Here is a 20,314-nt window from a genome sequence, read left to right on the forward strand (position 1 = left end):
AAATACAACCAAATGTATACAACTTGATTCAAGATTTTGTTGTATAAATTGTAAAGATATATGTTAATCTTCTCTCAATTCATTGTGTTCATAAAGTCTGTGAAACCCTCATGGTGTCAGCCATACCCATAAAACGCTCATACTCTACAACATAGCTGTGTCTATGAGTCTCCTGAGTAATAAATGTAGATTCAGTTTATGCTGGTTTAAACCTGTTTAACAGCCACAACAATAACTGTCATGTTTCCCACTTTATCCTTTCCATCAAGCTACCTGTAAAAATTAGAAGAGAAACCCGAAATGCTGTAGAACTCCTAATTGTCCAGCCAAAACAAATGATTATTTAGATTGGATATACAATGAATGTATTGTTCGATAAATACCTGCTGTCACCAGATTAAAAGAGTGATATCCAGCAAGGATATGAAGAAAGTGACTTTTCTTAGCTTTGAAGTAGCCATGAAGGAGAAACTAAGTTCAGGTGGAGTGTAGCCATTTATTTGGACATGTGTATTTATCCAGCATGACTGTTGGGCGCCCTGTTTGTTTTGGAAAAGCTTAAGGAAGTTAGGGAGGAAAACAAGTTTACCCTGAGGTCTGCTTCCCAGACAGGTAGCCCTCTATAGTAGGGTTCCATTTTTCTTTTTTTCCCTCCATTTTTCTGAATAAAAGTATTGCTCTCCACTCACCGGAGTCCCAACTCCCCGACCTCTCCAAACAGCCAGTCCATAGAAACCAGTGTTTGATGTGTGCGACCAGAGCAGCTACTCCCCAGGTCTTACGAGCGGGCTTAACGTGCCTGTTTGAAGACGGAAACCCTTGATGTATAGGTTTACCTGCGTGGTTGCGGTTGAAAAACCGCAGCAACGAGGCTGCAGAGGAAAAAGAGCTGCACTCTCTGGGTTTCCATCGCCGCCATCGGCTTCACGTGAGCTCATGAAGGCACAGAGCCTGGTGAACAAACATGAAACGCTGCCTTTGTCGGATTAAAGTTTTAAAAGTCGGATCTGAAGTCATGCATAATTTATGAGGGGGGTTCTGAGATGTTGGGGGAAACCCAACTAAGCTTTCAGGTAGACTTTGAAGATTTGTTTACCTGCTCGATTAATATTTACTGGCGCTGTGATCAAAAGCATCTCGCCAGGAGAGAAGCCCACAAATAATGTATTGAGTTGTGTCGGTCAAGGACCTCTGCACAACTGCTCACTGGTGACATGCAAACATGTAATTGTATCCCAGACGTTGAAGCATTTTCAAATGTGTTGGCTGGATGTGTTTGAGGTAATAAAAGTCAGATATTGGAAAAATAAATATCCCTGAGTTTTCTCCCTCCACATTTAGTTTTTCTCCTGGTTCTCTGCTTATCTTTCCTCTAGTTTGGATTCATCTTACAGAGTTATCAAAACTATTTAAACCTCCCCCTTTCTTATCATTACTTGTAATTGGTTTAATCCTTTCTTCTCCGCCTATCTTTGCAGGTGTGGTTCAGCAGAAAGTGTTGGGTATCATCCCGTCCAGCACAGCGGGTGGCGCCCAGACCTACACCACATTCCAGCCGCGCACAACCACACTCAACATCAGGCCCCATACCCCTGGCTCCCAGCAACAGGTACGTCTGCCCTCTGTCCGCTCTGAAGCATCCTTTAAGGGTTTTGTAGCACCATGCTTGCTATAGAAATCTCCTCAACTGCTTTCTACTGTTTGCAAAAATTTCTCACATGACTTTTTCGGACGTCTTTATTGGTTGCATATTTTATATAAAGAAAAATTATATATCTACTCTCTGAAAGTTTTTTTACTTTAGAAGTCACTATTGTTTTTCCCCTTTTTGTTTTTTCTTGTGACCTTTACCATAGACCACAGTCAACATCTGACAGGATGAACCTTTTGGCCTTGAAATATTATTTGCAACGTCTTGATGAAAATATCCTTATAGGTTCTGGCAACTGGCAGTCAGATCCGTCCAGGAATGACGGTGATCCGAACCCCGCTCCAGCAGACGGGCCCCATGGGAAAGACGATACTACGATCACCTCTCGTGGTCCAGCAAGGTAAAGTTCTCCCTCTGAGTGATTGAAGACTTCATTTGAACAAAGCACAAATCCTCCTCAAAGAATAACTAAATACTGTCAGCAAATGTCATCTCCTCTCCCTGTAAGTCAGCATGTCTGTTTGTGTGAGTGTTGCTGAGCCTCTTTGGCTTCATGAATATCATCTGTGTGTCAAAATGCCTCCTCTGTCGCTCTCTCTTCCAGGTCAGGGCGGTCAGCAGGTAGTGACGCAGATCATCCGAGGTCAGGCAGTTTCCACGGCAATATCCGGTGCCAGCCCTGTTGCCACTGTCACTGGGCAGGGGGCCAGCCCCGCCACATTAGGACAGGCAGCACCCGGCACCCCACGGGCACAAGGGCAAGGCCAGGTTAAATTGACCCTGGCACAGCTCACCCAGCTCACACAGGTTAGTGAGGACACCTTGTGCAGGGTCAGAAGTCACCTCCAAAACATTAAGGATTTTTCCTTTGTCAAAGAATTTAGCGTAAATTGTCCCTTTACGTTTACAGACCTATCACGGTGTTTGAGTTATATACATTCCTGGATTGATCCTTTAAAATTTGACTTATAATTTGCCTCTGGTTGCTTCATCCCAGTTGCATATATGTTTATATTGAGGTTTATAGCACCATACCAGCAAAAGTTCACAAACCAGATCAGGTTCTCTAAGAAGAAGTGAAACAGGTGGTTGTGGGTAGTGTAGATGCAATAAGATGTCAAATAATCTAAGTATTGACATTTAGAGAGCTAAGAAAATCAACTTCTAACGAGATGTCAATACCGACTCAATTGATTAAACAACATATTTCCCCCCTTCAACCAGTTTATTTCGAAGTTAACAGCAATGCTCTGATTGATCTCTAGATAACAAGAGTCTCCTCTACCCTGTCTCCCGTAGAAGCAGCAGGCCACGTCAGGTGTGGATCGGCAGGCTGGTGTCGGTGGTACCCAGCAGGCTCTGACAGTGATGGTTCAGGGTCAGGGCCAGACCACGGGCCAGCTGCAGGTCATACCTCACGGGGTCACCGTCATCCCAGGACCTGGGCAGCAGCTCATGCAGGCGTCACTGCCCAACGGCCAGGTGCAGCGCTTCCTCTTCACCCCAATGGCCTCAGCTGCCACACCCACATCAAGCACAGGTATAACAAAAATATTAACCACTGTGGAACTCATTCAGCCAACCATTAACTTTGAATCAAACACGTGAAAGCAGATGTGAAAAATGTAATGTGAATTAGACAAGACAAACGGGCACAATTATCCATTTGCTACATTCGGCATATGAAAAACCATACTTTTGACATTCTCTTGCTCGTTTTTAAACCCCCTCTTTCTGATCTTTCTCTCCCTGTGTCTCCAGTCAACACAGTTCCAGGTCAACCAAATTCCACCTGCACCAAAACCCCGGCCCAACCCGCCCAACAGGCAGCAGCCCCCATCCAGGCGGGGGTGCCTTCACTTGCCACCACCAGCAGCCCTACTTCGGCGACCCCACAGGGCCAGCTGCCGCCTCAGACGCAGGCCCACATGCCCATCCAATCACCCACTTCGCTGCAGGTTAAAACACAGGGAGGAACAGTGCAGCTGCAGCAGACGCCTCAGCTCATCAGCGTGTCTGGACTGCAGCAGCAGGTACAGGTAGGATTAGCAAAGAGATGGGATGGTGCTGGAAAGTTAACTAGAGCCTGTCTGATTTATCGGTTGGCTGATAGGAAGCTTTCACGGACATATTGGTATTGGAGTTAATGCTTGCTGATATGGGAACATATTCATTTCACATAATACACAATAAAAACAAAAAATTCATTTATGTCTAGTTTCTTAATTCAAGGTCTATGTATTTTGTTGTATATTTTATATAGAAATCAACCAATATATCGGTATCTGAAATCTTTTATTCCTTGATTATAGTAACCATATTGGTTGGGCTCTAAAGTCCACTCCTTCAAACACCTCTAGGCAGATTGACCTTGACCAACTTAGCGTCCAGCAAGAGCAGAAGATTTAACTAGTTCTGTCGTAAGAGAAAAATTAAGTTGTTGCTCCTCAAACTCCTAAACCAGTTCATACTCTGAACTACTAATTTCATTACAGACAATGTCTGGCTTTGTCACCTTTTTTCCCAAAACCATGATTTTTGTTATGTGTTAAATTTGTGTGTTGCCTTGTATCATGTCTACAGGTGCTGGCCCAGCTGCAGGCCCAGCAGGGTGGAGGCTCTCTGCCACAGCACATCAAACTGCAGCTCCCCATCCAGATACAACAGGCCGGGACCACCTCAGCTCAGGGAGGACAGGTAATGCAGTAAACCTGCTAAACCACATCCAAACTTTTTCCTTTTTATAAAGCATGGTTTTGATGGCTTTGATCACATTAAAATCACTGTAAAACTTTAGAGTGTATTTTGCTTTGGAATGTTATGCTTTTGCTACCATTTTATATAGTATATGGCTTATTTATAACTCATGAAATCTTTGTAATTGAGAAATTACGAACCATAGGAATCCAGTTTTATGAATGGCATGAATTGTCTCCACAGATAGGGAACGTGGTCACCATCCAGGCAGCTTCTGTCCAGGAGCAACTGCAGCGAATCCAACAGCTCCGAGAACAGCAGCAGCAGAAGAAGAAACAAGCCGCAGAGGCCAAGAGAGAGCAGGCCCTCAACGCAGCCAGCCAGAGCGACATCATTCAGAAACAGGTGTGTGTCAGAGAGAGAGAGGGGGTGCATGTGAGGGTGCATGGGTTCAGGAAGCCCCCATGGCCAGGTCGTCCATCTCTGTCAAAGCCCTCTGTCTTCCTGCCATCAGCACACAAACCGTCCAATCACTGTTTATGTTTACAGCTCTGCCTTTGCCTCTGTTTGTTGGTTTTAATCCTTCAAATGCTTCTGTGTGTGTGTTTGTTTTCAACTGTCCCTGTGTATGTATTTACCACTGATTGTACTGCATTTGTGTACATGTATGTGCCTTCCTATCTGCACATTAGTCACCACATTTTCTTCCCTTAATAATAATAATACATTTATATATATCTTTTGAAAAGACAAAACATCATATTCACCAAATCATTATAACCAGGTTTTCCACAGGGCTGAAAATTGTAAATTTCAACAAGTGGAATCTTAGGTCTTAGAAACATTACAATTATAAACAGCATATCTTAAATACATTTAGGTATGTCTTAATTATGTTGCATTTAATTGAATGCTACTTAAAAGGGCTTGTGTTCTCTTGTTTAAACCTGCAGAAAACCAGTTTAAGAATATGGTCTCTTTACACCATTATTATCATTAGTCATTTCCTCTCAAAATGTGAATTACTTTTTTAGGGGGCAACCTAATAAGAAGATTAAGGCGCATATAACATGGGCACCTTGACCAGCAGGCCCCAGTTCATCTCCTCAGGAATTGAAACCAAAACTTAAAATTCCTCTTAAAAATTGAACAATCTCAAAAACTGTAAATATCCTTAATGTTGGGGTTTGTTCTGACATCTCCCTGCTCCGTGTGTTTCAGGTGGTGATGAAACAAAACGCTGTGATCGAGCACCTGAAGCAGAAGAAGACCCTGACGCCTGCAGAGCGGGAGGAGAACCAGAGGTTTGTGTCCAGATTTTTTTTGTGTGTGAATATGTAGGCATGATATTCTGCTTGTATTCAGAGCTTTATACTGAAAGCTTCTGGGTCAGAGGAGTTGTAACCAATCCGATCAGACTACACACTGTGGCAACATGTTTAAGCAACAAACAATAACAGCATAGTGTTAACGGTCATTATCTGCTTCTTTGAGTTGATGCCTTCTCGTGTGTGTCGATGTTCTGATCATAAAGAACTGTAACCTCACCTCTCGGGCAGTACACGTGCTGTCTCTCCCTTTGACTCTGAGTCAACACCACACTGGGAGGTACTGCACAGCATGGGAACTTTGGGTGTGTAGCCACCAACAGCTGCATGTCCTCACCGTGACCCTTCAAACCTGAACACAAAGAAAAATCCATTTTTAAATGAGAGGAGTTGTACGATAAAACCACACAAGGCTCAAAATGGCCCTTTCACTGATTTGAGGTGAGACACACTTTATACAAACAAGCTTCGGCTCGTCATGTATATTTCCTTTGTCGCTCCCCTCTGAGAACATTCTGTCTAAAACGTGCAGAAAAAGGCGTGTCACTTTTATTACCAACATCAACTGCATTGATTCTTATATATTGATTGTCTGCTTTAACTTTGTATCACTCCTCTCACCACCTCAATTTATGAAACAGCATAGTCTTTCAGTTTTACAGCAGGGATTATTGATTTCACATTCAGATTTTTTCACACTCAAAACCTTTGTGCACCCACTCAGATAGCCCCTGTTTGTGTTTAGGTTTGCTCTGCTTGCTCAAACTGTGCTCAGAGATCATTTGCTGCTTCTGTGCATGTGTGAAACGTCTGCACAAAAAATCCATGCACAGGAGATAAAGTCAAAGTGCAGATATGAAATCCATGAGCAAACGTGAGCCCAAAGAAGAAGAGCTAAAGCTCGAGTGAAGAGTGTAAGCGAATGACCAGAGCACAAGCAGGGGCTATTTGAGTGCAAGTGCATGATCTACAAAATCTTAGCTTGAAATCAATAAGTCCTGCTCTCAAACTAAAAGACCACGCTCTTGAATATAGATATAAAAACAGTGACCAGTACTACTGTTTGTATACTGCTTCTGTTTTATCAAGAGCCAAGACTTCTTTCCAGAGTGATGCATTTATAGCAAGATGTTTGTTGGCTCACTATTAAAGACTTTTTTTGGTTTAATTCTGCTGAAGTTTGTGCAGCAATTACTTCTATAAACACCCAAATAAAATGTGTGTAAGCAAAACCAGTAGTATAATGTTTAAAAAGGCTTATTCCCTCGCTCCTTCCTTTTTCATCTGCTGCAGAGAGATTACACTCTGACCTACAGTTGACTCTGACAACCCCATGTTTATGTCCACAGACGGTCTGTCAACACTGTGCCCATTCACACGGACCTGTAATACCGAACCCAGACTACCGTGACTTCACTACAGCCGCTCTGTCTGTTGTCTGTCTCTCTGCTTGCGTTCCATCCTTTTTCCATTTCCTCATGTCATCCTTGTCTCTCACTTCTTCCTCAAAACCAGATTCTGTCATTTTAAGTTATTTACCTGGAACGTCAGCTTTGTTTTCCCGTCCTGTTTCGTTAGCATCCCCTGCTTTCGCACTGCGTTTGCGTTGTTTACCTCAGTGCAAGCTGCAAGGACCCTGGCCCGTCTTTGACCTCAGCAGCCATGGATGTGTTTGTGTGTCATTCGCACATTTGTGCGTTGAACAAGACATTCAGGGTGATTTTCAATCTAAGTTGTGAATGTTAGCGAACACAAGTGAACAAACTGCTGACATAGAGCCATGAATTTTTATTTTTTACACACACAACCATGTGATGGATAAAAAGAAAAAGCCTTATAACGAGACAAGATGACGATGCTCCCATCCATATGGTGCGAGGCTCTTTGAATGCAGTATGAAAATGATCTGAAGTTGAACCATAAGTTAAGACCTCCAGTGTCCAGAGCTCAACCTTGCTGAGCTCCTATGGGATATTTTGGACTAATGTGTTAAACAGCGTCTGCACAATCATCATCAAAACATCAATCTTCAGGAGAGTCCAGAGTCTGGAAGTATTTATGCCGAGTTGCATGTACCATTTTCTGGTGTCTTGTGATAGCCCATATATATGGGACATTTAATTCAGACACTGTTTTAGTAGTGGAGATTGTTTTTAAGCCAAGAATAAAATTTTGTTCTGGAGTTGGAAAGAGGCAGACCCAGGAATCCATGCTGGATCACTCTTTCTTTAATATTGCGAGATTTTTTTATTATTATTATTGTGCGTAGCATAAATTTCAATATCCCAATGCATTTCTATTTGTTGAGTTTGAGTGTATGAACTTCCTCCTGTCCCTTCTGTGTTTACACAGACAGTGTGGCTTCACAGTCATTCTCTATCTGTCCATCTCTCCCCACACTCAGCCCCACTCCCTGCCACTTAACTTATCTATCTATCTATCTAAATGTCTCACACACATAAACACGACCAAATTCTGCTCAAACAGACCAGTTGTCACTTGGACAAAAAGATACATTTTGGTTTCAAAAGTCCTGGTGAGTTTGTATGAGTCTGGGTAATAAATAGTTTGTAGATTGAAATTGCCCTGGTTGGTTGAGGCATAAGATCCCTCTTGGAAGTTGAAACCCTGAACCATTTTCAAGCAGAACAAGCAGAAATTGTTGGTAAAAGCAGGCAGTCTGTTTTTCCCAAGAATGTTATTTAATAGTTCACAGTGGAGAAGGAAAATATTTATAGCAGGATAGGGATGAGATGCAAGAAAATTCCAGAACCAGATTCAAACCCTGGACTTTGTAGTTACACAGTTCATACAACAGGGCCACCAGAAAGCCTCAAGGACCTGAAGCTGAGAGAAAGACCCTCATTGTTCATTGACACGCACTACCTCTTCTTACATGCAGAAAGTTCAATGTTCACATTTCTGGAGCAGCCAACAGTCATGCAGGTTGTACTTTCTAAAAAACTGAAGCATTGTTTGGAGTAAGATTCGGCTCCTTCCCACTGGTGTGTCAGAGGGATTCCTTTCTTCCTCTGTGACTTTGAACTGACTTTCTGAATTCAAGATTCAGTTATGAGATAATCCTTCCCCTCCCTGCTCCTTGATCCCTCTCTCAGCAGGATTATTATTAGTCTGTGATTCCTTTAAAATACCCTTAATAGATCACAGCCCTATTTAACATGGATCCTTTTTAGATTCAGTAGAGCTGTGTTTAGGTTTGACTATTCTTTTTCCTACTGCATTCAATGGGGCTGTTCAGTGCACAGCTATTATCTCTTCTATACAATATGCTTTAATGATTCAGTGTAACTTTTAAAAGGTCAGGAAAAAATAAAATAAACAGTTGTAATAAAGTCCTTTCACATTTTCACATTTTAATTTCTGTGTCTATCCAGGATGATCGTATGCAACCAGGTGATGAAGTTCCTCCTGGACCGGATAGACAAGGATGACAGGCAGTCAGCCAAGAGGAGGAAAAAGGAAGAGGTGGTTGAGGCGAAAAAGAGGTTGGCCAACGCCAGCAAGCTCTCCTCGCTCCTTTACCGGCACAAAGAGAGCCTTAAGATGGAAATCCTGAAGAAGCGAGCGCTTCTGGACAAGGATCTGCAGCTAGAGGCCCAGGTAACAAGGACGCTGAGAGCATAACCGCAGATGATTCAGGCTAAATCTGGGTCTTCTCATTCAAATCTGTTTAATCCGAACAGAAATGACTGTCAGCTTAGAAAGTCGCTCTCTATTTCTCTTCTTGTTTTGAGCCTGTCTGTCATGATGTCACTCTCCTCAGGAGGAGCTAAAACGCGACCTGCTTCGGATGCGGAGGGAGAAGGAGAGGGCTCAGGCTGCAGCCAAGCAGGCAGCCCAGGCCGCAGCCCAGGCCGCCCACAAGCAGCAGCAACACACTCTGGCACACGCACACGGCATCGCCGCTCAGCACCACCTCGCCACAACCGCCACCTCGGCACACAAGAGGAAACGGGACGAGGAGAGGGAAACAGCGACGTCAGCCAAATCCAAGTCGAAGAAGAAATTGATCGTGACGACTAATACGAAGGATAACAAGAAGGAGATCAAGCTGTACTGCGTCTGCAAGACGCCATATGACGAGACCAAGTATGATCAGGCTCACTTTGAATACTCACAATAAATACTTTATTTTAGCAGACACAAAAACGGATGATAACCTCTCTCTCTCATCGGCCAGTTATACTCACTTATCTTTGAAATGTTAACATCACTCACTCTTAAACAAGTGAGACATCACTGACAAAAACCTTTGCCTCCTTGCTCTCCAAGGTTTTACATAGGCTGCGACCTCTGTACCAACTGGTATCACGGTGACTGTGTGGGCATCACAGAGAAGGAGGCCAAGAAAATGGACGACTACATCTGTGTGGAGTGTAAACGGGGCCAGGAGAGCAGCTCAGAGGAGTTGTTCTGCATTTGTCGGACGCCATACGACGAGTCCCAGTAAGCAGCTTCAGCTGAAACCCCTCGTGTGTTTGTGGCTTGTAGCACGAGAATCAAAGAATTTAAACTAAAAAGAGACGCGTATGAATAGAATTTCATCTTGCCAATTCCTGCATGATCTAGGAAATTTTTATATTTAAAAGAAATTCAAATTTTAGGTAATTTTTCTTTGCTAACCCCCTTTCACTTCACTACCTGAAATGAAAACGTTATCTTCTCAGGTTCTACATTGGCTGCGATCGCTGTCAAAACTGGTACCACGGTCGCTGTGTGGGCATCCTGCAGAGCGAGGCCAACCACATCGACCAGTACGTGTGCCCGCAGTGTCAGTCGACAGAGGACGCCATGACGGTCTTCACCCCGCTCACGGACAAGGACTTCGAAGGTCTGCGGAGGATTCTGCGCTCCTTACAGGTAAAAATGAAGACATGATTACATTGAACAGTGGAGAAAACTGGTTCAATGAAGACACCGGAGAGGTTTATGACAATCGTTAATCAATAGTGGATAATTTAACTTGGTCCCTTTCTTCTTGTACTACTGTTCAGTTAGAATGTTGGACTTGGTAATGCGAGGGTAAAACACGTAGGAAACAAACAAAAGCAAACTCTGCAAATATATAATCTGGATCTGACCCTCTCCACTAGCTGAAGTAGCAGCAACACAGTGGTGGTTGTTTTATAAGCAGCGATAGACTGAACACTAACACAGCTCCTTGTCGACCCACTACAGTGTCGGAGCAGCTAACAAAAGTTCTCTGTGTGTGTCTTATCTGATGAGTTGTCTCCCCAGAGTGCAACTTGGACAGCTGCCTGGCCTCCACTTTTTTCTCTCCATTCTTTTCTCTTCTTCCTCATTCTCCTCCTTCTACCTATTCTCCTGCCATTTTCTCCTCCTCTGTTCACTGGTCTGGATGTAAGGGTGTGTGTGAAATAGAGAGAGAGTAGGAGAGAGAACATCTGTGTTGACCCACCTGCTTCCAGTGTCATTTTCATGGTGCTGTTTGTTTTTCTTCATCGACTTCAGCTTTCTCAAGTGTCTCGTCTTTCTCTTTCTCTCTCCTCTGCAGGCACATAAAATGGCGTGGCCGTTCCTGGAGCCAGTGGACCCGAATGACGCCATCGACTACTACAGGGTCATCAAGGAACCAATGGGTGAGTGAAGGAAAAGGGGTGGGGGGGAGATCCTGAACACGCAACACACATAGCCACAATACTAATTATTGAAAACAGGGTTTGTAAGTGATGTTTCCCAGCTTCTGTATCTCCAATATGTCAGTTACTTCAGCTACTCTACATCTGTGTTCTTCATGCCTCCGGAGGCCTGTGTTGTGAACAAACTAAACTTCCTCCTTTTCTTCGTTCCGCTTTTTTAAGATTCAAAGTTAACAGCCTATATGGAAGTGAAATGTTATTAGGGAGAAGGCCATATTTAACGAAATAATAAATAATAATACAAAATAATCTACATGAATAAGATCCATGAATTATTCTTTGGGAATAAAAAAAACAACAAAAACTCCAATATTAAGAAACGTGTAAAAAACATTCCCTGATCTACCCCGCCGGTTCCGAATCATCACAGAAATGAAATGGGTACTTCCCTGACCCATAACGCATCCTTCTGCCAAGTTTGGAGTAATCCATCTTTAAGTTTTTGTGTAATCCTACTAATTGTCAGAAAGATAAAACATCCTTGGCGATGATAATATCAACTGGACACAATAAATACAATATTATGGAGCACTATGGATGGAATCAGCTCATCAAATGTCAAACATTGTTTATGGACTGACCTTATTCATTTCAATGTCAACCTACTTTTAGAGTAAAATATCAGATTGTGAATCAGCCGATAGTTTCTGCTGAATGAGTCAGGCTGGGATTGGGAGCAGTGCCTGTTCGGTAGATAACTTGCCTCAGTGGAACTGTTTTCATTCTGTAAATGCTTCAGGCAATGGTAGTAACACCCAGTCTCTATAGCTTACACATGATAAATGCAGCCGCCAGGAGGCCAGCAGGGAGGAAGCCCTCCAACTCAGATCAAACCGACCTTGTAAATGGGGACTTTTCGTCAACAGGGCTTTTTTTGAACTTCCATACAAACAAACCGTAAAGAGCTGCTCCAGGTCTGCTGGGCTCGCTGTGGAAAGGGACCAGCCCCACACTCGGCTCCTGTCGGCCTGGTCCTGGAAACTCTAGCCCTACCCTCCCGCTTCCACTGCAAGAAAAATACCTTGTTGATTTTCAGAAAATAAAAAGAGCATTTGGCCTTGGTAGCTGCAGCCGTTAGTCGTTTTTGGAGCGTTTTTAGATGAAATCTGATGACGGAGAAGAAGGGGGTCTTTGATATTGACCACAAGGGTTTGTAAGCCCCCGGGCCAGCTGGGTGGGGGTTAAGGAGGTTAACAGTCGGATATGTTTGTTTAAATCGTAGCCCCGGGGACCCCGTACCGAGCAGCAACCCACCGGCAGCAGCAGATTTTACAAAGCCTCGGTTGATCCTCATTAACTCTATAATCGTATTTGTTTAGTTTCTAACATGATTCAACCAGGTAAGTGACACTGAACTTTAGTTTACAAGGGAGAGCTAGAATGGACTCTACAGCTTACGGAGTGAGGACAATTCGGGAATGTGAGGACATTTGGCCGGTCCTCACTTTGTGACCCCCTTCAATGGAATGATTGGGGGTTAAGACTTGGTTTTAAGGTTTTAGAATTAGGTTTATGTTAAGGGTTAGGGTTAGGCCTTTAGTTTGAAGGGTTAGGGGCTAGGGAATGCTTTATGGCAGTGAGTGTCCTCACTAAGATAGAAGTGTGTGTGTGTGCCTTCTCAGGGACGACACTCAGATAATGATGCTCTCCTCAGGAATGTCCGATCGGTCACATCTCAGTTACTGATCTGAAAGGCTGAGTAGATGGAGGTTATAGCTGGCAGGGGCTCTGGATTTTTGCTGTCACATATAAAGTGATGAACTGTGCTAACAGGAAACATATTTGAACGTGTGTCAAAGACCTGCCACATAGGCTGCAATTACTCTGCAGCAGACATGCTGATTTGTGGAAAGGAGTTGATTAGAGAAGCCATTTATCCGCTTGTGCTTCCGCATATATGATTGTCTCTGGCAAGATCTCGCAATTAAATAAGTATGGTTTATTGTTTCCTGTCATACACACAATCATTAACCAAATATATTTTTTGTTATTTCCCTCAGACCTTTCCACCATGGAGGAGAGGTTACAGAAGCGCGAGTACGTGAAGCTCACCGAGTTCGTAGCAGACATGACCAAAATCTTCGATAACTGCCGCTACTACAACCCCAGTGACTCGCCCTTCTACCAGTGTGCCGAGGTTCTGGAGAGCTTCTTTGTCCAGAAGCTCAAAGGCTTCAAAGCCAGCAGGTAAGATGGTGATGAATGCTGATTGGAAAAAGAAAGGCAAAGTAGCAGCTGGCGACTTTGAGAAAACAGACGGATGAGGTCTCTGCACACAGTCGTATTTTTCATCCAAAATTAAAAATTAAATTGAATACCACCTCACGTCGGGTCAAAACGTCCACATGCTCATTAAACCCTTTTGAGCAGATTCAATTTGCTGCGTTATTCACATGTGTCAAAGGTATTCATTTTAGTTTGGAAACACTGATTTGAACTGAACACATGGAAGTATGGATTTAGCCTGAACGCATCCACCCATTAGCGGCTCCAGCTGTGCTGCTCTGGAGCCGACTGACCCCTGACCTCCCTGGAGGCTCAGTAGACACAGGCTCTCTCCAACAAATGGCCAATCAAATATAGGTTCTCATGGAAAAAAAGGCATTGACTCCTTTCTCTCTTTGATTTCCTGGGTCACCATCCTGAGTCTCTTCCAGGCCTTTAGTGTCCTCTACTTGTTTTGGGGTGATGACTGAATGCTCATGTGGCAAACAGACTTATTCTGTCTCCAAACATAAAACATTGACAAGGATCAATCTAGTGACCTATTAGGCTTATGGCATTATTGAAAAGCCCTGTTTGCTTACGCTGTAGAAGTGATACATGCGTGTGTGTTTTTTCTGCTCACAGTTTGAGCTTTTCAGTCCCACCCTTGTTCCATCTCGGGTGGGATCTTCATTTCACACTCGTTCAGGCTTCAGTCAGCTGATTCTACACCTATAACAACATGTCAGCTTCCAGCTTTCACCGTGTCACAAAGCTACATTCTCTGTTTTCTCTGTAACATCTTTTAGGCCGATTTTAATTCAAACTAATTTCCCACAAGAATTTAAGCTTACTCTTTGTGGCCTTCATGCTGTTCCCACTGTTCCCGTCCATAGTTTAGAAGTATTGAACCTGAACAACTCCACAACCTTGTGCTCATTTACGCCTGTGACCTCATCTCACTGCATTGCCTCTCCTTTGTCATGTGATTGCTTTTGAGTGGATGCAAACTACAACATTTTGTGAACTGTAATTTTATATATATATATCCATCATAAACTGTACATGAAGATATTTGGCTTCATTTCTGGATAGTCAGCGGAAGTGGAGACGCTCCTTCCATCTATAAATACAGTCTGCAATGTTTATCATAGTTTGATCCAGCTTTATTTATTGATTCTCTTGGAGGTTTCCACAGTGAATTAAAGTCTTATGTCAACTCTGATGTTTAATAAGCTGAGTGACTATTGTGGTTTGCATCCATCTTGCTGTGCCTAAAACGGTGATGTGCTTCACCCGCATGTATTTACACCATCCATTCTCCCTCCCTCCCTCTACTCCTCTTCTCTCCCTTTCTCTTTCTCTCCCCATCTTTCTTTCTCTCTCTCTCCCCCCTCCCTACCCACCTCTCCCTCTCTTGCAGATTGTGATGTCAAACTCCTGGGTGCCGGGGTCACTCTTAAAACAAACAAAAACAATTTGCAATCCCGCGTGTTGTTGCGGTTTTCTACTCGTTCAAAACAGCATTCAACACTTTGTAAGAAAGTGCATATATTTTTATTTTGTAAGCAAAGTAAGGAATGAAAAGAAAAAAAAAATCTGTCCGATAACGGCAGCCATGTTGGTAACACAGAGCATCTCAAGGGAAAATGTATTTTCTTACACTTCTTGCAACAGATGATTTTGTTTATGTCCGAGGCAAAAGTAGTTTGCTACTCTCTTTCTTGAGATTTAGAAAAAAGAGACAAAACTCTTCATTTTTATTGTGAAATCTGACTTTAGTTCCTCCATACACACGGATAACTTATCTTTTAATTTGACAGAACTTTTGTTTATGTATTTGGTCACCATGTGCTATAGAAGAACATTTTACCTCATTTCTTAGCTCAGATGTTTTAAAAGAATCATGCAACATTTGCTAGTTTCTTTTAATTGGCTGTACCCATGTATAATGTTATTTTATGTGCATATAATTTCTTTTTGTGACGAACTATTTCTACGTTCTATAGGAAATAATTCTATGAACTGTATAAAATAGATTGGAGAAAATGTAGTTTAGCTTTCCTGTTCTAAATATGGCGAGTTTAACAGTCTCCAGGTTTTAAAAGAAATTAATTGTATATACAAGACATTGCATCATACACTTCAACAGCAATCCACCAACATGGCTGCATGGTCTCTGTCAAAGTGTCTGACCCACTGGCATCCAATCCATGTTTTTTTGTTTTGTTTGTTTTCTTTTGTATTTCTCTTAGTGCATATTTTTGTCATATTGTAAAGCTTTTAATAAAAAAGAGAAACAAAGAAGTTTTCCAACAGTTTCTTCCTGCTCTCTTTGCCCGTCTCTTTAGGTCTCATAACAACAAACTACAATCAGCAGCCTCTTAGCTCCCTCCTTAACAAACAAAAACAAAAAACAAGTGTCACAAAGACTTGTGAAAGAGGCTTGTGGTTCCCTCTGAATGATTAAGCCCTGTGGTCCTGGTCAGGCTGCAGCCGAACTTGAGGGGACACCCCTCAGCTGAAAACCAGCTTGCAATGGTGTCACAGAGCCCGGCCTCCAACATCTCCATTGGTTTGCTGATGGGGGGAAGAAGTGACTTCAAAATCCCCCCCACAAGCATCAGTGGAACAGACAGACAAAGACGTCCCACCTTCAGACCAGGGACAAGTGGTCCACAGACTGGTTGGCAGCTGGTTTCTTCCCAGCTTGCAGCTCCTACCAGTGCAGCCCCTCCACGAGAAGAGCGATCCCGATGGAAGTAGCAGGACGGTAGTTTAAACTGTCAAGTTGTCCGGTTGGAGGATCACACGGCAGCAGCGCACTCCGAAAGAGCTGTGTGTAATCTGTAGCTGCTCACTTTTTTTTGCTTTGTTCTTCCCACTCAGAGGTTTAACTTCAACTACATCCTGTTGCATTTTCCCGATACAAACGTTTAAGCTTCGACATGTCGAGAAATGCCCGGATTGTGTTTCACATGAGGCTAAATATGCAGGACCTGCAGGTTTCACGGCCACCTACAGACTTCATGTCTGGCAGCAGAATCTTCTTTTTCTAGATTATTTGTCTCAGTCAGTTTTAGGGTTCAGTTAATTAATCCAGAAACGCAGTGTCACCTTCCCTGTTTCAAAGCTAGCTCCACTGCACCCAGCTGTTTTAACCACATCGCTACAATCCCCTCAGGTGTGTCGCCCTGTTTGAAGCGTGAACCAGCCACAGAGAATCTTGAGTATGTCTGTCAGTGGTGCAACTCATTTACTGTACATTCCCTGTCTGAGGAGCCCGGTGCTGGGATGCTCCATTTGAAATAGAAGCTAAAGTGAAACAAAAAGTCAAAAGAGATTATTTTTCCAGTCCGATGAGCATCGTAATAATAATTAATTTCAGAGTTCTTTATTTAGTTTTAAGGCTGTGTCCCTACACCTTAATTCCCAGAGGGAAACACCAAGAACAGGCTGTCCCACCCCTCCTCTGATTTGTTCCAATTTGGTGCTTTTTCCAAAGTGCAACTGACGAATGGCCACTAGTTCTGAGCTCCTGGAGGAGAAGCAACTGTTAGGCCTTCAGGTGAAGGTGAAGCTGGTACAAGGCTTAACTTACCCACACGTACCGTACGTCCATTCACACACACTCTGTGTCTCCTGAAAGATCCCTGTCTGTTTCCGTCAGTGGCTGAGTCTGTAAGTCTCCCTGCCCCTTATCTATCAGCCGCCTCTTCCAGCACATTTCATTGAAGCTGACTGGTTGGCTCACAGACGTCTCTCAACTCGCCCTCAAAGCATTGGTTAAGTAATTGGATAATGGACTTTTCCACTCAGCATCAACTCAGTTATGTAGCGGTTTGTGGCAGCATGTCTGGGAGTCAACTTCAATTGGGGGGGGGGGGCTGGGTCGTCTTTGTACCGCAGGGGTTTGTATGAACATTTTATAGCTCAAATTTTTAGCATATTTGGGAACATTTTTGTAATGTGTGATTATAATTTTTTTGTAGGAAAGGAGCAGTCATACAATGGCTACAGTTGATGTTAAAATAAAATTCAAATGAGGAAAACATTTCAGTCTCAATCAGGAAGTCTTTTTATTTGTGTGGACAAGAGTTCAGAGGTAATGTAGCGTCTGTGTTTGTTTTCTGTGTTTCTCTTTCACACAAATGTCCGTCACTTTGTAATCTGATGATGTGTTTCATCCACTGTTTGTAATCTCTATTGTACATTATTGCTGTCAAAATATGTAGAGATTCAAGATTTTTAGAGCACTAGAAACTTTTATTTTTCACTTTACGAACCAGCAACTAAGCCTGTCAGTATATTTTAACATTTTTTTCTCTTTAATTGAAGTGAATTCTACATTTAGGTGAAATTGCCCATTACATTAAAAGTGCTGCATATTGTGAGCATAAAGGTTTTTGAACGAGGTAGAGTGACACCGCAACTCTAGAGGTTTTTCGTTGTTTGTAAGAAACCAACCAGTTCAGCAAAACTTCTATATTGACGTTGCATCTCCTGTATTATTTATTCATGTCAATGAAAAATTCAAAGTTTTTTGTGGAAGGGGTGGGGGGGGGCATGTTGAGGCATCGCAACTGCAGATAAGAAGTACTCTATGTTTTTAACAGATTGTGGCAACTCTGAAGAGATTCTCTTTTGTACTTGATAGGACATTTCATCCTGGATAAAGTTATGTTTTTGACACCAGTTTTCTTAAGAGTTGTGTTTTCTTTGAGTGACTGTGCGTGGACACACCAGAGTGAGTTTCTTGTTCCTCATCATACAAGGCTACTTGTGTTACTGTGCACCATATTCATATATTCCTACATTATCACGTTATAAGTAAACTTACAGTATAATAGAGGGCTTCGGGGCAAAATGGAATCTCATCTCATCTGAGAAACTTTAGGTTATCGACCCTGCAGAATTGGACTTTGAATTTAAAGACAAACTCTGATATAGAAATCAACATCAGAGTCACAGGACATTTTAGATGACCTGTTTAAAACTTTAGAAGCTGCATTCTGGAACATATTTACAAAGTTCAGGGACATTTTATAAAGGCTGGAAAAAAGGGAGTTTCAACTGAATCCAGCCATAAGTTTAGTTAACACACAGAGTGAATGAAGCATTTTACTCGTTGGTCGAGAGTCCACAGTGACACTGAGATTTCAGGGGCAGAAGTAAGACTTACTTTAAAAAAGAATATCCTCTATTTGTGGAATTTTTAAAGCAGATTTGAAATGTTGTCTTATCTGCAGTGCAGGAGAGAGGAGGCACATATAAAGTATCAACTGTTTCAATGATTTGTAACAAAAGACTCAAAGTCTCAAATTGCCCTGAAAATAATGTATCTGCCCAAGAAGAGGCTTCTACAAGGCAAACTGAATAGGACCCAGAACATTACCTTGGGGCACACCACAATACACACTAAATGGCATCTTGGATGACTGATTGTTTTGACAGTACCAGTCCACATTACTTTAACATAATGTAAAAGTAAATGTGTTAATATCAATCATAAGTGTGATGTTTCAGTTAGGTTTATTGTTGTATTCTTTTATATTAATTCTTAATTGATTTTGAGATTATTTGTAAAACTGAACACAAGGTGATGCCCACGACCCCGTACCGTTCAGGGGTCCAAGGACGACTGGTTCACCATGAGGCTCCACCTAGTAAAAAGGGTCTCTGTATAAAATTTTCTATATATATTCATCTTTATTCAAGTTTACCTACTGAATTATGAGCTAATACATACACAATGCACAGGCAGTGGATGGGGCATTAAGTCAAACAACGGCCTGTTTGTCAACTCAAGCTTCCAGAGAAAAGAGCGGTGAGGTGTCATCTGCTCAACGGCACTGAAGGATAAGGTTGTGACCCCCATGTAAATTCATCCAAACTCTCCCTGTGATCAAATTACCATCATGACACAGGATAGCCACCCCTGAGGTTGACCTTTGTCTCTCCTCCCATACCATTTTCCCCCACCCCCCCTTCCCAACTCTCTGCTCAAAACCGCTAAATGAATCCAGAGGCTGCACATGGTCGCTTGCGAGCGCCATGGATGACCACAAGAACCCAAAGTGGTGTCAGTCCACCACCCCTGTCTCTTTCTTCCACCGCCTACTTGTGGCTTGAGGGCTTTAACACAGGAAACGACACTGAGATGTTCCCACCTCCCCCCTCGTCTCTTCCCTCTCACCCTCCTACTTTGCATCCTCCAGGATGAGGAATGTCCTCCCGCTGCGATAGGAGCCAAGATGTGGAGCGAGCTCCTGTTTCCTGCCCGCCTGCATCTGTTCCCTCCAGCACTGATCCCAGATAGAGGCTTCGTCGAGCCTGGGAACTGACCGACTCCAGCTGACATGCGGACAGAGGGGGGAGAGAAAGAGGCCTCAGCCCTGCCTGCCTCATCCTCCCAGGTCCCAAGTCAGCCTCTCTTCCTGGAGGCCCGATGGAGAGCCCTGGCCGTATAAACTCTAATTAGAGTGTCTTACTTATCATGAAATCACTGGTCATGATTATAAGGTTCAGTGGGTAGAATGTAATGATGGTTAAAAGACAAATACATCTCTCATTGGGGTCGTAGAAAACAAATACACATTTTTATTGGGTTTGTGTATTGAGACACAATTGAAGCATTCAGTGCAAATATCTTTCCGTTCATAAGAAGCACAAGCTCAGCGTCATTCTACAATCAAGATTTCTGATTAATAAGAGGCTTCCTCTGCTCCAGAGAGAAAGATCCAACACCCCCT

The 20,314-nt window shown here is 42.9% G+C and overlaps 2 protein-coding genes across 6 annotated transcripts in view; one reads left to right on the forward strand and one right to left on the reverse strand.

Moving 5' to 3' along the window:
* LOC133953552 (nucleosome-remodeling factor subunit BPTF-like) overlaps nucleotides 1–18,257 on the forward strand; it is a 43,040-nt gene extending 24,783 nt beyond the window's left edge. For 3 of the 5 annotated variants that reach the window (XM_062387507.1, XM_062387509.1, XM_062387511.1), the window contains 15 exons: nucleotides 1,479–1,609; nucleotides 1,937–2,051; nucleotides 2,256–2,458; nucleotides 2,951–3,191; nucleotides 3,413–3,690; nucleotides 4,235–4,348; nucleotides 4,592–4,753; nucleotides 5,570–5,652; nucleotides 9,072–9,297; nucleotides 9,461–9,786; nucleotides 9,970–10,143; nucleotides 10,365–10,557; nucleotides 11,213–11,297; nucleotides 13,358–13,544; nucleotides 15,914–18,257. In XM_062387507.1, the coding sequence (XP_062243491.1) occupies nucleotides 1,479–1,609; nucleotides 1,937–2,051; nucleotides 2,256–2,458; nucleotides 2,951–3,191; nucleotides 3,413–3,690; nucleotides 4,235–4,348; nucleotides 4,592–4,753; nucleotides 5,570–5,652; nucleotides 9,072–9,297; nucleotides 9,461–9,786; nucleotides 9,970–10,143; nucleotides 10,365–10,557; nucleotides 11,213–11,297; nucleotides 13,358–13,544; nucleotides 15,914–15,950 (2,555 nt within the window). In that variant the 3' untranslated portion in view covers nucleotides 15,951–18,257. Of the gene's footprint in view, nucleotides 1–1,478; nucleotides 1,610–1,936; nucleotides 2,052–2,255; nucleotides 2,459–2,950; nucleotides 3,192–3,412; nucleotides 3,691–4,234; nucleotides 4,349–4,591; nucleotides 4,754–5,569; nucleotides 5,653–9,071; nucleotides 9,298–9,460; nucleotides 9,787–9,969; nucleotides 10,144–10,364; nucleotides 10,558–11,212; nucleotides 11,298–13,357; nucleotides 13,545–14,985; nucleotides 15,870–15,913 lie in introns of those variants that run through there. The other 2 variants (XM_062387508.1, XM_062387510.1) reach the window with 2 other exon arrangements.
* A 1,890-nt stretch (nucleotides 18,258–20,147) lies between these two features.
* Nucleotides 20,148–20,314, reverse strand: part of LOC133953422 (UPF0450 protein C17orf58 homolog) — a gene marked incomplete in the record, with an annotated part of 4,463 nt that continues 4,296 nt past the window's right edge. Inside the window, 1 exon segment of the mRNA XM_062387341.1 lies at nucleotides 20,148–20,314.

The sequence above is a fragment of the Platichthys flesus genome, chromosome 5 (assembly GCF_949316205.1).
Source record: "Platichthys flesus chromosome 5, fPlaFle2.1, whole genome shotgun sequence".
Taxonomy (NCBI): Eukaryota; Metazoa; Chordata; class Actinopteri; order Pleuronectiformes; family Pleuronectidae; genus Platichthys; species Platichthys flesus.